Source organism: Diceros bicornis, chromosome 26 (assembly GCF_020826845.1).
Source record: "Diceros bicornis minor isolate mBicDic1 chromosome 26, mDicBic1.mat.cur, whole genome shotgun sequence".
NCBI lineage: Eukaryota > Metazoa > Chordata > Mammalia > Perissodactyla > Rhinocerotidae > Diceros > Diceros bicornis.
Window position 1 is genome coordinate 30,608,942 of NC_080765.1, and position 13,607 is coordinate 30,622,548.

At 37.8% G+C, this 13,607-nt stretch overlaps 1 protein-coding gene across 1 annotated transcript in view; it reads left to right on the plus strand.

The window, feature by feature from the left end:
* LOC131422011 (phospholipid-transporting ATPase ABCA3-like) overlaps window positions 1-13,607 on the plus strand; it is a 206,546-nt gene that overhangs the window by 53,911 nt on the left and 139,028 nt on the right. Inside the window, 1 exon segment of the mRNA XM_058568871.1 lies at window positions 2,750-2,867. Coding sequence (XP_058424854.1) covers window positions 2,750-2,867 — 118 coding nt within the window.

Genomic DNA, 13,607 nt, shown 5'->3' on the forward strand with positions numbered 1-13,607 from the left:
TATCGTTGTCATCAAATTTGGAAAATTTTTGGCCATTATTTGTTCACTTGTTCTTATGTCCCAACCACTTAGGGCCTCCAACTATACCTATAGTATGGCACTAGAAGCTGTATCACAGCTTGATGTTGCTTTGTTCTTTCAGATGCTCATTTCTGCAGTTTGTTTTCTATTGTTTCTATTGCTGTGTCTTCAAATTAACTTTTTTCCTTTTACGATGTCTAATCTGTAAATCTCAAGTGTATTTTCATTTTACAAATTGTAGGTTTTATCTCTAGAAGTTCTGTTTGTCTTTCAAATCTTTTATATCTTAACTTTTTCAACATATGGCATACACTGTATTATAATAATCATTTTAATGTGTTTGATCATTTCACCGTGTGTGTAAGTTCTAGGTTGATTTCAATTGATTGATTGCTTTCCTCATTATAGGTCATATTTTCATACATCTTTACATTTTTGGGTTCTGGCTATTTCTGCATTCCATGAAATACTCTTTATCTTTGTATCTGAAAGAATTAACTACTTTGAAATGGTTTGACTTTTTCATTTAAGCATTCCTTAGTCTACAGTTAATTATTCCTCACTATTGAGGCAAAACCCTTCTTAGTAATCTACCCAATGCCCTGTGAATCTTGAAATTTTCTAGTCTGGCTAGTGGAAACAAGCACCCTTCCTGGATCTAGGTGAGTGCCAAGGACTGTGCCCTCTAATCCTTAAATGATTTTTTCTCCAGCCTCAGGTAGTTTCCTCACATGCATATGTTGATCGGTTCTTCTTTGAATGCTCTAGGGGATCCACTTTCGATCTTCAGATTTCTCTCTGCATACCTCTGTATCCTCTCCAGTATTCTATCCCTTCACCTCACTAGACTCTCAGCTCCCATCTGCTGGTAGACTGCTGGACTCTGCCTGAGTTACTCATCTCTGTGCCGTGGCTTGAAACTCTTACCTTGCTAAGCTGGGGCAATCATGTTTTCCAAGTTGTTCTCCAACTCTCAGGAATCACTATCCTTTGTTTCCTGATGTCTATTATAAACATTTGTTTCACATGTAATACGTCACATCCCCCATTTTCCAGGCCCTTTGTTTTAATCATAATGATGATGTTAATCCATAATTATTTCTATGTACCTTTATTTTTTTTTCTTATCTTCCTTTACAAAGGCTTCATTAAAGCAGGGACTATGTGTGACTTATGCCTAGATGTAACCCTAGCACATAGCACAATGCCTGATACATAGTTGGCATTCAGTAAATAGTTGTTGAATGAAGAATAATAACCCCTGGCTTAATTTATTGGACTTGGTGACTTATTGCAGACAGTAGTTAATAGTGATGGAGAAGTGTAGGGTTATATGCAGGTTTATGGTTGTACATCTAGCTGAATTTTGGGGCCATTCCCTGACCTAGGGACTATAGTTGAATATATTTTCAGGGGATGATGATGAGCAGAGTTTTAAACATTGAATTTGAGATGTTTATAAGTATTTAAACTTATGTTTCTGGTAGGCTTTTGGAGAGGCAGAGCTATAGCTTTGGGAAGAGATAGTGACTGAAACAAATTGTAGTATTATCAGCATCTATAAGGTAATTTAATTCATGAAAAACAATTAGATTCTCTAAGGCAGTTGTTTTCAGCTAGGGATGATTGTGTCCCCCCAGAGGATATCTAACAATATCTGGAGATATTTTGGTTGTCACAACCAAAGGAGGAAGAGGTAAGGAGAGGAGTGCTACTGGCATCTAGAAGGTAGAGGCCAGGGAAGCTACTAAACATCCTACAAGGCACAGGAGAGCCCTCCAAAACAAAGAATTCTTTAATCCAAAGCATCAGGAATACTACTGTTGAGAAGCCCAGGCCTAGGGAGAGTTTTGAGACATACTGTTCTGGATTGTCGCTTGTCGACTTGGCAATACTACCACATCTTTCTAAGGTTTCTCCTGCATTGCAAAGGAGAACTCATAAACTGCATTCCCCAAAATTCCCTTCTCTGTTCGCTTTCTAGTTAGGATTTCCACTGAGGGGTACAGATAGACAGACACATAGGCAGATTTTAGATTCACCTAGGTGAGTTCTTGGGAACCACAGGCTTTCTAATTTCAGGTTGAAATAGTAGAAGTTTCCAAGAGACCCTTCAGAAGGATTGCCAAACATATTCTATAAAGGACCAGATAAATATTTTAGGCTCCATGGGGCACATACATTATCTATTGCATATTCTGTTTTGTTTTGTTTTTAACAAGCCTCTAAAAATGTAAAAACCATTGTTAGCTCATTGGCTATACAAAAACAGATAAGGGACCAGATTTGAGTTTTCCAACTTCTGCTTAGAGTCTCCAGAATTTCCGGGCATGCTCTTTTGAATCACCAACCTTCTAGCTGAAATCATGGCATCAACTTTTCTGATCATTGGTGGCATCTTCTGTGAGCTTCCACAGCTCTTGCTACAGTTGAGTAAGCCCATAATTACTATATTACACTCACCATACATAAAATATAGAGGAGTCTCCATTTTCCTTACCAAATGTAGACAGATATGCATACCACTGTGACTTCACCCTTATTGTGACTAATATACAAGCTCAGTGCACCTACCAGTTTTGTTCCTTCTTCACAACATCATCTTTTTTTTTTTACAACATGAGTTTGATGATATAATTTTGTTTTTTCTCAAGATAGAGGATATGAGTGTTTTTCTTTCATAAGTGATAGTGACAGATATCAAATTATTCTTTCTTTTATCCCACAGGAATTTGGTGACAAAGTAGCAGTAAACAACATGTCTTTGAATTTATATAAGGGGCAGATCACTATTCTTCTAGGACAAAATGGGGCAGGAAAAACCACAACCTTATCTATTCTCACAGGTATGTATTCAGCTCTGTCCAGAATAGAAGTCAGGTTCCTTCTAAGACTGTAAAGCAATCAACAACTTGTGGTGTTGAGTATGTTGTCATTTCAGTCTTGCAGTTATTATTACAATTTCAATTATTTACAACCAAGATGCTCCAGGTGATGTAATAAATTCAGTCATTTATTCAATGAAAATTTTATATGCCATTTCTTTTTATAGGAATTTATAATTGGTGATTACAACATTGCTACACAATTTTACACTCTGGTGAACATCCAGACAGGAAGCCTGAAACTTACAATACACCATACGTAAGAAGGGAGATGTTATATAAAATATGCTATTCAACCAATAGAATGACACCTAACACGTTTGGGGAGGGGGTGAGGAATGGAGAAGTGACATCAAATCTGAAGCAAATAGGAGGTATAAAGGACTGTGAAGGAAAGGAAATAAGAATATTATAGGTATAAGCAAAGACCAGGAGGTTTGAAAGCATGGAACATCTATATGACTAGATCAGAGAAGGCATTTAAATAGTGGCAAAAGATGAAGCTGGTTGATTAATCAAAAGGTCAAATCATAAAAGGTTTTGAGGAAGCCGTGCTGTGTAGTTTAGAATCTAATGCTGAGAGTAGTGATAAGCCATGGAAGAATATTTTATGAAAATTTGTACTTTAGAAACTGCATTCACCAGAAAGGAAGAATGGATGAGGAATACTAGAGACCATTAGGATAGTGAATCCCATGTTGTGTGTGAGGTTAGTATAACTGCTATAGGCTGGAGCAGGGCTGAGCCTAGTAGTTGAGATAAAATATCCTCTCCTTTGGCACAAAAATAATGCCAAAACTGAGGAGTGATGTCAGCATCGTCGCGCAGTGAGCTCTTCCCTTAGTCTCTCCCCACTAAGATATAACGAAAAGGACATTCATAAACCAACAGAGGACATTCAGACAACACTATAGATTTCTGAGAGATCCACACAGCCATACATCTGAAGGTGGGGGTACTGGACCCCCCAGGAGGCAGTGGAAAGAGGTAAGGAGATCTCCTCTCCCTCCCCCTCCAGTGATCTAGGGTGCAGGATGGCAGCCAGTGCACGACATTGAGAGGGGAAGGGGAAAGAGGCAGCTCTCCGCAGAAATGCTTGTGCTCTTGGAGTTGCCTCCAAGCCTGTGGAAATGCCCCACACCAAAGCAGCTAAGTAGTCACAGGGGCGTCCACTCCACACCAAGCCAAGCAGCACAAGCTGGCAGACAGTGAGTGCAGAGTGGGAGCACATGAAGTCATGCACACAAAAGAAAGCACTCCTCGTCACCTCCCACCTGGCACACCAGCTCAACCGGTCAGCCAGAACAGGGGATCCCTGCCAGAGCCCCTGCACATACATGTGTAAAGTAGCAGCAGCCAGTGGGCAAATGCAGATGGACCCATCGGCACAGCTTCCAGTGACAAAGCATATCTGCCAGGGTTCACAGAGCGCTCAGAAGACACAGCTCCTGTCCCCCATCCCCCGGAGTGGTGGCAGGTGGAATCTGCAACCAGATGCTACCACTATGCAGCAGTGCAAGTCTACCCCATAAAATAGTACGAAGAGGTATAATAACACTCCAGACCAAAAGGAAAATGACAAGTAGCCAGAAATCAGTCCTGAAGACACAGAAACTTACAATCTAAATGACAGAGAATTCAAAATGGCCATCATAAAGAAACTGAATGAGTTACAAGAAAACTCAGAAACACAGTTTAATGATCACAGGAATAAAATTAATGAACAGAGGGAATTCTTCACAAAAGAGATTGAAACTATTAAAAAAAACAGTCAAATGTTGGAGATGAAGAACACAATGAATGAGATAAAGCAAAATCTAGAGTCTTTAGAAAATAGAGCTGATATTATGGAGGACAGAATCAGTAATTTAGTGGACAGAAATATAGAAATGTTGCAGATGGAGGAGGAGAGAGAACTAAGACTAAAAAGAAATGAAGAAATTCTCCAAGAAATATCTGACTAAATTAGGAAATGCAACATAAGATTTGTAAGTATTCCAGAGGGAGAAAGGAGCAGAGAGCTTGTTCAAAGAAATAATAGCTGAGAACTTCCCAAACCTGGGGAAGGATTTGGAATTACATGTAAATGAAGCCCGTAGAACTCCTAATTACATCAATATAAAAAGACCTCCAGGGCATATATTAGTAAAACTGGCAAAAGTCAATGACAAAGAAAAAATATTAAGGGCAGCAAGGCAGAAGAAAATAGTTTACAAAGGATCCCCTGTCAGGCTTTCAGCAGATTTCTCAGCAGAAACCTTACAGGCTAGGAGAGAGTGGAATGATATATTCAAAATTCTGAAACTTTCAGCCAAGAATACTCTATCCAGTGAAATTATCCTTCAGATACAATGGAGAAATAAAAACATTCATCACCACGAGACCCCCCATCCACAAGAAATAATCAAGAAGGTCCTCATACATGGAAAAAAAAAGAAAGGGTTTACAAAGTCTTGAGCAAGGAGATAAATAGACAAAATCAGAAAATTGCAGCTCTCTATCAGAACAGGTTAGCAAACAATTATAACATTCAAGGGAAGGAAAGCATCAAAAATAACTATAATCACTTCATTTTAATCATAAACTCAGCACAAAATGGAATAAGTTGTGACAAGAATAACTTAGATGGGGAAGAAGAGAGGGATGGAACCTGCTTAGATTAAAGAAATAAGAGACTATCAGAAAATGGACCATCTCGTCCATACTTCCTAAAGCCATCTATAGATTCAATGCAATCCCTATCAAAGTTCCAACAACATTTTTCACAGAAATAGAACAAAGAATCCTAAAATTTATATGGAACAACAAAAGACCCCAAATAGCTAAAGGAATCCTGAGAAAAAAGAACAAAGCTGGAGGTATCACACTCCCTGATTTCAAAATATACTACAAAGCTGTAGTAACCAAAACAGCATGGTACTGGCACAAAAACAGACACACAGATCAATGGAATAGAATCGAAAGCCCAGAAATAAACCCACACATCTATGGACAGCTCATCTTTGACAGAGGAGCCAAGAACATACAATGGGGAAAAGAAAGTCTCTTCAACAAATGGTGTTGGGAAAACTGGATAGCCACATGCAAAAAAATGAAAGTAGACCCTTACCTTACACCATACACAAAAATTAACTCCAAATGGATTAAAGACTTGAATGTAAGACCTGAAACTGTGAAACTTCTAGAAGAAAACATAGGCAGTACGCTCTTCGACATCAGTCTTAGCAATATCTTCTCAAACACCGCATCTGACCGGGCAAGAGAAACAATAGAAAAAATAAACAAATGGGACTACATCAAACTAAAAAGCTTCTGCACAGCAAAGGAAACCATCAACAAAACGAAAAGACAACCTAACAATTGGGAGAAGATATTTGCAAACCATACTTCTGATAAGGGCTTAATCTCCAAAATATATAAAGAACTCATGCATCTTACCAACAAAAAAAACTACCAACCCAATTAAAAAATGGGCAAAGGACCTGAACAGACATTTCTCCAAAGAAGATATACAGATGGCCAACAGACACATGAAAAGATGTTCAAAATCATTAACTATCAGGGAAATGCAAATCAAAACTACAATGAGATATCACCTGACGCCCGTCAGAATGGCTATAATTAACAAGACAGGAAACAACATGTGTTGGAGAGGATGTGGAGAGAAGGGAACTCTCATACACTGCTGGTGGGAGTGCAAACTGGTGCAGCCACTATGGAAAACAGTATACGGATTCCTCAAAAAATCAAGGATAGAACTACCATATGATCCAGCCATCCCACTGCTGAGTATTTATCCAAAGAACTTGAAAACACCAATTTGTAAAGGTACATGCACCCATGTGTTCATTGCAGCGTTATTCACAATAGCCAAGACTTGGAAGCAACCTAAGTGCCCATCAAGGGACGAATGGATAAAGAAGATGTGGTATATATACACAATGGAATACTACTCAGCCATAAGAAACGATGAAATCCAGCCATTTGTGACAACATAGATGGACATTGAGGGTATAATGCAAAGTGAAATAAGTCAGAGGGAGAAGGTCAAATACCGCATGATTTCCTTCATTAAGTAGTAGATAATAACAACAATAAACAAACACATAGGGACAGAGATTGGATTGGTGGTTACCAGAGGGGAAGGGGGGAGGGAGGAGGGTGAAAGGGATAATTCGGTACATGTGTGTGGTGATGGGTTGTAATTAGTATTTTGGTGGTGAACATGATGTAATCTATGCAGAAATAGAAGTATAATGATGTACACCTGAAATTTATACAATGTTATAAACCAATGTTACTGCAATAAACAAAAAATTAAAAAAAAAAAGTGGACCATCTCATCTGCAATGTCTTTTATACAGACCTCACAGTAACCACTAAATAAAATATCAGAACAGAGATACAAATGATAAATAAAGAGAAAACTGAGAAAAGCTTCATAGAGAAACATCAAACTGAACTGGCAGTTGGAAATACATGGGATGAGAAACAAGGAAAATACAGAACAACCAGAAAACAAGTGAGAAAATGGCAGTTAGGCCCTCATATATCAATAATCACTCTAAATATAAATGGGTTGAATTCTCCAATCAGAAAACAAAGAGTGGCAGGATGGATTAAAAAAACAAGACCCAACAATATGCTGCCTCCAGGAAACACATCTCAGCTCTAAAGACAAACACAGGCTCACAGTGAATGGATGGAAGATGATACTCCAAGCTAATGCCAAACAAAAGAAAGCAGGTGTTGCCATACTTATATCAGGTGCAGTAAACTTCAAGATAAAAAAGGCAGTGAGAGACAAAGAGGGGTGGTATATAATGATAAAAGGGACACTCCACCAAGAGGACATACCACTTATAAATATATATGCACCTAATATAGGAGCACCAGAGTACATAAAGCAACTATTAACAGACCTAAACGGAAAAATTAACAGCAACACAATAATAGTAGGGAACCTCAACATGCCACTTACATCAATGGATAGATCATCCAGACAGAAATTCAACAAAGAAATAGTGGAATTAAACAAAAAACTAGACCAGATGGACTTAATAGATATGTATAGAACACTCCATCCAAAATCAGCAGAATACACATTCTTCTCAGGTGCACGTGGAACATTCTCAAAGATAGACCATATGTTGGGAAACAAGGCAAGCCACAATAAATTTAAGAAGATTTAAATCATATCAAGCATCTTTTCTAACCATAATGCTATGAAACTAGAAATGAACCATAAGAAAAAAGTTGGGAAAGTGACAAACATGTGGACACACAACAATATGCTACTGAACTACCAATGATCAATGAAGAAATAAAAGGTATCTGCAGACAAATGAAAATGAAAATACACCATACCAACTCATATGGGATGCAGCAAAAGTGGTCCTAAGAGGGAAACTCATAGCAATACAGATGCACCTTAACAAACAAGAAAAATCTCAAATAATCTTCAAATACACCTAACTGAACTAGAAAAAGAACAAACAAAGCCCAAAGTCAGGAGAAGGAGGGAAATAATAAAAATTAGAGCAGAAACAATTGAAATAGAAACCAAGAAAAACAGTAGAAAGGATCAATGAAACTAAGAGATGGTTCTTTGACAAAATAAACAAAATTGACAAATCCTTAGCCAGACTCACTAACAAAAAGAGAGAGGTCTCAAATAAAATTAGAAATGAAAGAGGAGAAATTACAATGGATACCACAGAAATACAAAGGATTATAAGAATACTGTGAAAAACTATATGCCAACAAATTAGACAACCTAGAAGAAATGGATAAATTCCTACACTCATAAAACCTGCCAAAACTGAATCAAGAAGAAGTAGAGGATCTGAACAGACCAGTCACAAGTAAAGAGATTGAAACAGTAATCAAAAACCTCCCAAAAAATAAAAGTCCAGATGGCTTCTCTGGAGAATTCTACCAAATATTCAAAGAAGATTTAATACCTGTCCTTCTCAAAATATTCCAAAAAATTGAAGAAGACGGAATACATCCTAACTCATTCTACAAGGCCAACATCACCATGATCCCAAAGGCAGACAAAGAAAACACAAAGAAGGAAAATTACAGGCCAATATTGCTGATGAAAATAGATGCCATAATCCTCAACAAAGTATTGGCAAACCGAGTACATTAGAAGGGTGATACACCGTGATCAAGTAGGATTTATACCAGGGATGCAGGGATGGTTCAACATCCACAAATCAAGCAGACTGATATACCACATTAACAAAACGAGGAATAAAAACTGCATGATCATCTCAGTAGATGCAGAGAAAGCATTTGACAAGATCCAACATCCATTTATGAAAAAAAAATGTCAGTAAAATGGATATAGAAGGAAAGTACCTCAACATAATAAAGTCCATATATGATAAACCCACAGCCAACGTCATGCTCAATGGGGAAAAACTGAAAGTCATCCCTTTGAGAATAGGAACAAGACAAGGATGCCCACTCTCACCACTCTTATTCAGTGTAGTACTGGAGGTTTTTGCCAGAGCAATTAGGCAAGAAAAAGAAATAAAAGGTATCCAAATTGGCAAGGAAGAAGTGAAACTCTTGCTAATTGCAGATGACATGATTCTATATATGGAAAACCGTAAAGAATCCATTGGAAAACTATTGGAAATAATCAATAACTACAGCAAAGTTGCAGGGTACAGAATCAACTTACAAAAGTCAGTTGCATTTCTATACTGTAATAACAAACTAGCAGAAAGAGAACTCAAGAATACAATCCCATTTACATTCTCAACAAAAAGAATAAAATATCTAGGAATAGATTTTACCAAGGAGGTGAAAGACCTATACAATGAAAAGTATAAGGCGTTATTGAAAGAAATCAATGATGACATAAAAAAGAATGGGATGATATTCTATGCACATAGATTGGAAGAATAAACATAGTTAAAATGTCCATACTACATAAATCAATCTACATATTCAATGCAATCCCAATCAGAATCCCAATGACATTCTTCACAGAAATAGAACAAAGAATTCTAAAATTCACATGGGGCAACAAAAGACCCCAAATAGCTAAGGCAATCCTGAGAAAAAAGAACAAAGCTGGAGGCGTCACAGTCCCTGACTTCAAAATATAGTACAAAGCTATAGTAATCAAAACAGCGTGGTACTGGTACAAAAACAGACACACAGATCAATGGAACAGAGTCAAAAGCCCAGAAATAAAACCACATATCTATGGACAGCTAATCTTTGACAAAGGAGGCAAGAGCATACAATGGAGAATGGAAAGTCTCTTCAATAAATGGTGTTGGGGAAACTGGACAGCCACATGCAAAAGAATGAAAGTAGACCATTATGTTACACCATACACAAAAATTAACTCAAAATGGATTAAAGACCTGAAGGTAAGATGTGAAACCATAAAACTCCTAGAAGAAAATATAGGCAGTACACTCTTTGACATCGACCTTAGAAACATTCTTTTGAATACCGTGTCTACTCAGGCAAGGGAAACAAACAAAAAAAAAAACAATAAACAAATGGGGCTACATAAGACTAAAGAGCTTCTGCAAGGCAAAAGAAACCAGGAACAAAACAAAAAGACAACCCAGTAATTGGGAGAAAATACTTGCAATTCATGTGTTTGACAAGGGGTTAATTTCCAAAATATATAAAGAACTCACACAACTCAACAACAATAAAACAACCCGATCAAAAAATGAGCAGAGAATATGAACAAACTCTTTTCCAAAGAAAGTATACAAATGGCCAATAGGCACCTGAAAAGATGTTCAACATCACTAATCATTAGGGAAATGCAAATAAAAACTACAATGAGATATCACCTTACACTCTTTAGAATGGCTATAATTACCAAGACAAAAAACAACAAATGTTGGAGAGGATGTGGAGAAAAGGGAGCCCTCATACACTACTGGTGGGAATGCAAACTGGTGCAGCCACTATGGAAAATAGTATGGAGAGTTCTCAAAAAACTAAAAATAGAAATTCCATATGACCCAGCTATCCCACTCCTGGGTATTTATCCAAAGAACTTGAAGTCAACAATTCAAAGAGACTTATGCCCCCTGTGTTCACTGCAGCATTATTCACAATAGCCAAGACGTGGAAACAACCTAAGTGTCCATTGACTGACGAATGGATAAAGAAAATGTAGTATATATATACAATGTAATGCTACTGAGCCATAAAAAAAGACAAAATCGTCCCATTTGCAATAACATGGATGGACCTTGAGGGCATTATGTTAGGCAACATAAGCCGGAAAGAGAAAGACAAATACCGCGTGATTTCACTCATGTGTGGAAGATAAACAAACACATGGACAAAGAGAACAGATTAGTGGTGTCCAGAGAGGAAGGGGATTAGGAGTTGGGCATAAGGGGTAAAGGAGCACACATATATGGTGACTGACAAATAATAATGTAGAACTGAAATTTTGCAATGTCATAAACTATTATCACCTCAATAAAATAATTTAAAAGAGAGAGAAAGAGGGGGAGGGAATGAATGAAAGAGGGGAAGAAAGAAGGAAGGAAAGAAATGTATTAGGGAAAAGCCAAGATATTTTGACATTTTCAAAGCAAATTGATAATGCAGAAAAAAAATGATGCCAAAACTAAGTTTAGAGGGGCAGATACTACCCACATTCTCTGCTATTTTATATATTTGAACTGACTCCCTCTAAATCCCAGTTAAAACTCTTCTTAAAAGAATGACTACCTAGCTAACATCACAGGGTTATGATTTGAATTATCATTACTCTCATTATAATATATACATAATATATATAGTTGATATACACTGCATCAGTTATCTTGGAACACACTCCGTGCTTTACGTGTTACATCAAAACATATTATGCCCTTTCCCGTCTGCATGTGCTCATGCCCTTTCTCTCATTGGGAATGCCTGAATCCACTCTCCACATATTGAAATCCTATTCATACACTAAGATGCAGCTCAAAAGCAGCCATGTAGAGCAGAATAGCAGAGGAGGTGCCTCCAAGTTCCAGTCCCTTCACAAGACATAATTGATAAATAAACACAAAATGTTAAAACAAATTTTGTCAGAAATCTGGTAACAAGCAGAGACTTACAGCAATCAAGCAATGCTAAATGAAGAAAAGGGCAACTTAAAAAGTGTTGGTGGTGAGAGTGACATCAGCAATGTGCTGGACTTGGAAGCTCCAGGGCCTCACTCCCCACAGAGACGCTGAGTTAACAACAGTATACAGAGAAAAATACCTTTTCGAGAGGTCTAGAAACCAGTTTGGAAGCTGCAGCATGCAAATGAATGCAGAGCCAATATCAAAAAGGGTAGGATGTTTGTAGCATTTTCTCACCCTAATCCCTTCCTCATATGGCATGGCACAATCAGGAGGAAACGTCCAAATTCCAAGCTCCTCTGTCAGGACAGAAAGAAAAGACTGGAACTTGTGTCCAATGTTCTGGCTTGTCTGAGGGCTGCCCAAGGGACTGGTTTCTGTTTTGCCTAACAGAGCACTAATGGGAGTGGCTGCATGGCATGACTGTCAGGTTGGAATCCACAGGAAAAAAGAAGCAGGCTCTGCAGCACTTTAAAGTGCTTTAAAGCAGTAGGAAGTCTGAAGTTCTGCAGGCAAATGCCATGGGAGCAACAGATTACAGGCAGAGAAATACAATGGAAACTGAAACCAAAACCACCAAGCCGCTTATGGAAATTAAGATAATGAAAAGCAACTGTATATACTGGAATAAAAGCACATGCACCACCCCAGAGAAGACATCCCCAGAAAAGGTTTGCAAGGTCCTAAAACCTCTAGCTGGGCTGATTGGTAAAGGACTCCCCCTGCAGGAAGCCAGTCTCTAAAGACCAGGAAAGGTGTCCATTTTTTAAATGTTTAAATCTCAACAGAACATTATAAAGCATACAAAGAAACAAGGAAACGTGCCCCAATCAAAAGAACAAAACAGAGCTCGACCCTTAAGAAACAAAGATCTCTGAATTACCTGACAAAAAAAATCATGTTAAAATTGTTCAGTGATCTAAAAGAGAGCACAAATAGAGAACTAAATAAAATGAGGAAAATGATGCATGAACAAAAAATAGTAACAGAGATATAAATTATTTTTTAAAAACCCAAGCAAATTCTAGATATGAAAAATATAACTACATTGAAAATTTCATTAGGGCCGGCCCCGTGGCTTGGTGGTTAGGTGCACGCGCTCCGATGCTGGCGGCCCGGGTTCGGATCCCGGGCGCACACCGAGGCACCACTTCTCCGTCCATCCTGAGGCCGAGTCCCACATACAGCAGCTAGAAGGATGTGCAGCTGTGACATACAACCATCTACTGGGGCTTTGGGGGGAAAAAATAAATAAATAAAATCTTTAAAAAAAAAAAAAGAAAATTTCATTAGAAGGTTTCAATAGCAAACTTGATCAGGCATAAAAATGAATCAGTGAACTTGAAGAGAAATCATTTGAAATTATCAACTTGGAGCAGTAAAAAGAAAAAAGAATGAAGAAAAGTGAAAAGAGCCCAAGTGACTTATGGGATACCAGCAAGTGGACTACTGTATGTATGGTGGGAGTCCCAGAGATGAGAGAGAGAAAGTGACGGAGTGTTTATTTAAAGAAATAATGGCTGAAAACTTCCCATATTTGAGAAAAGAAATAGACATACAAATTCAAGAAGGTCAACTGTAA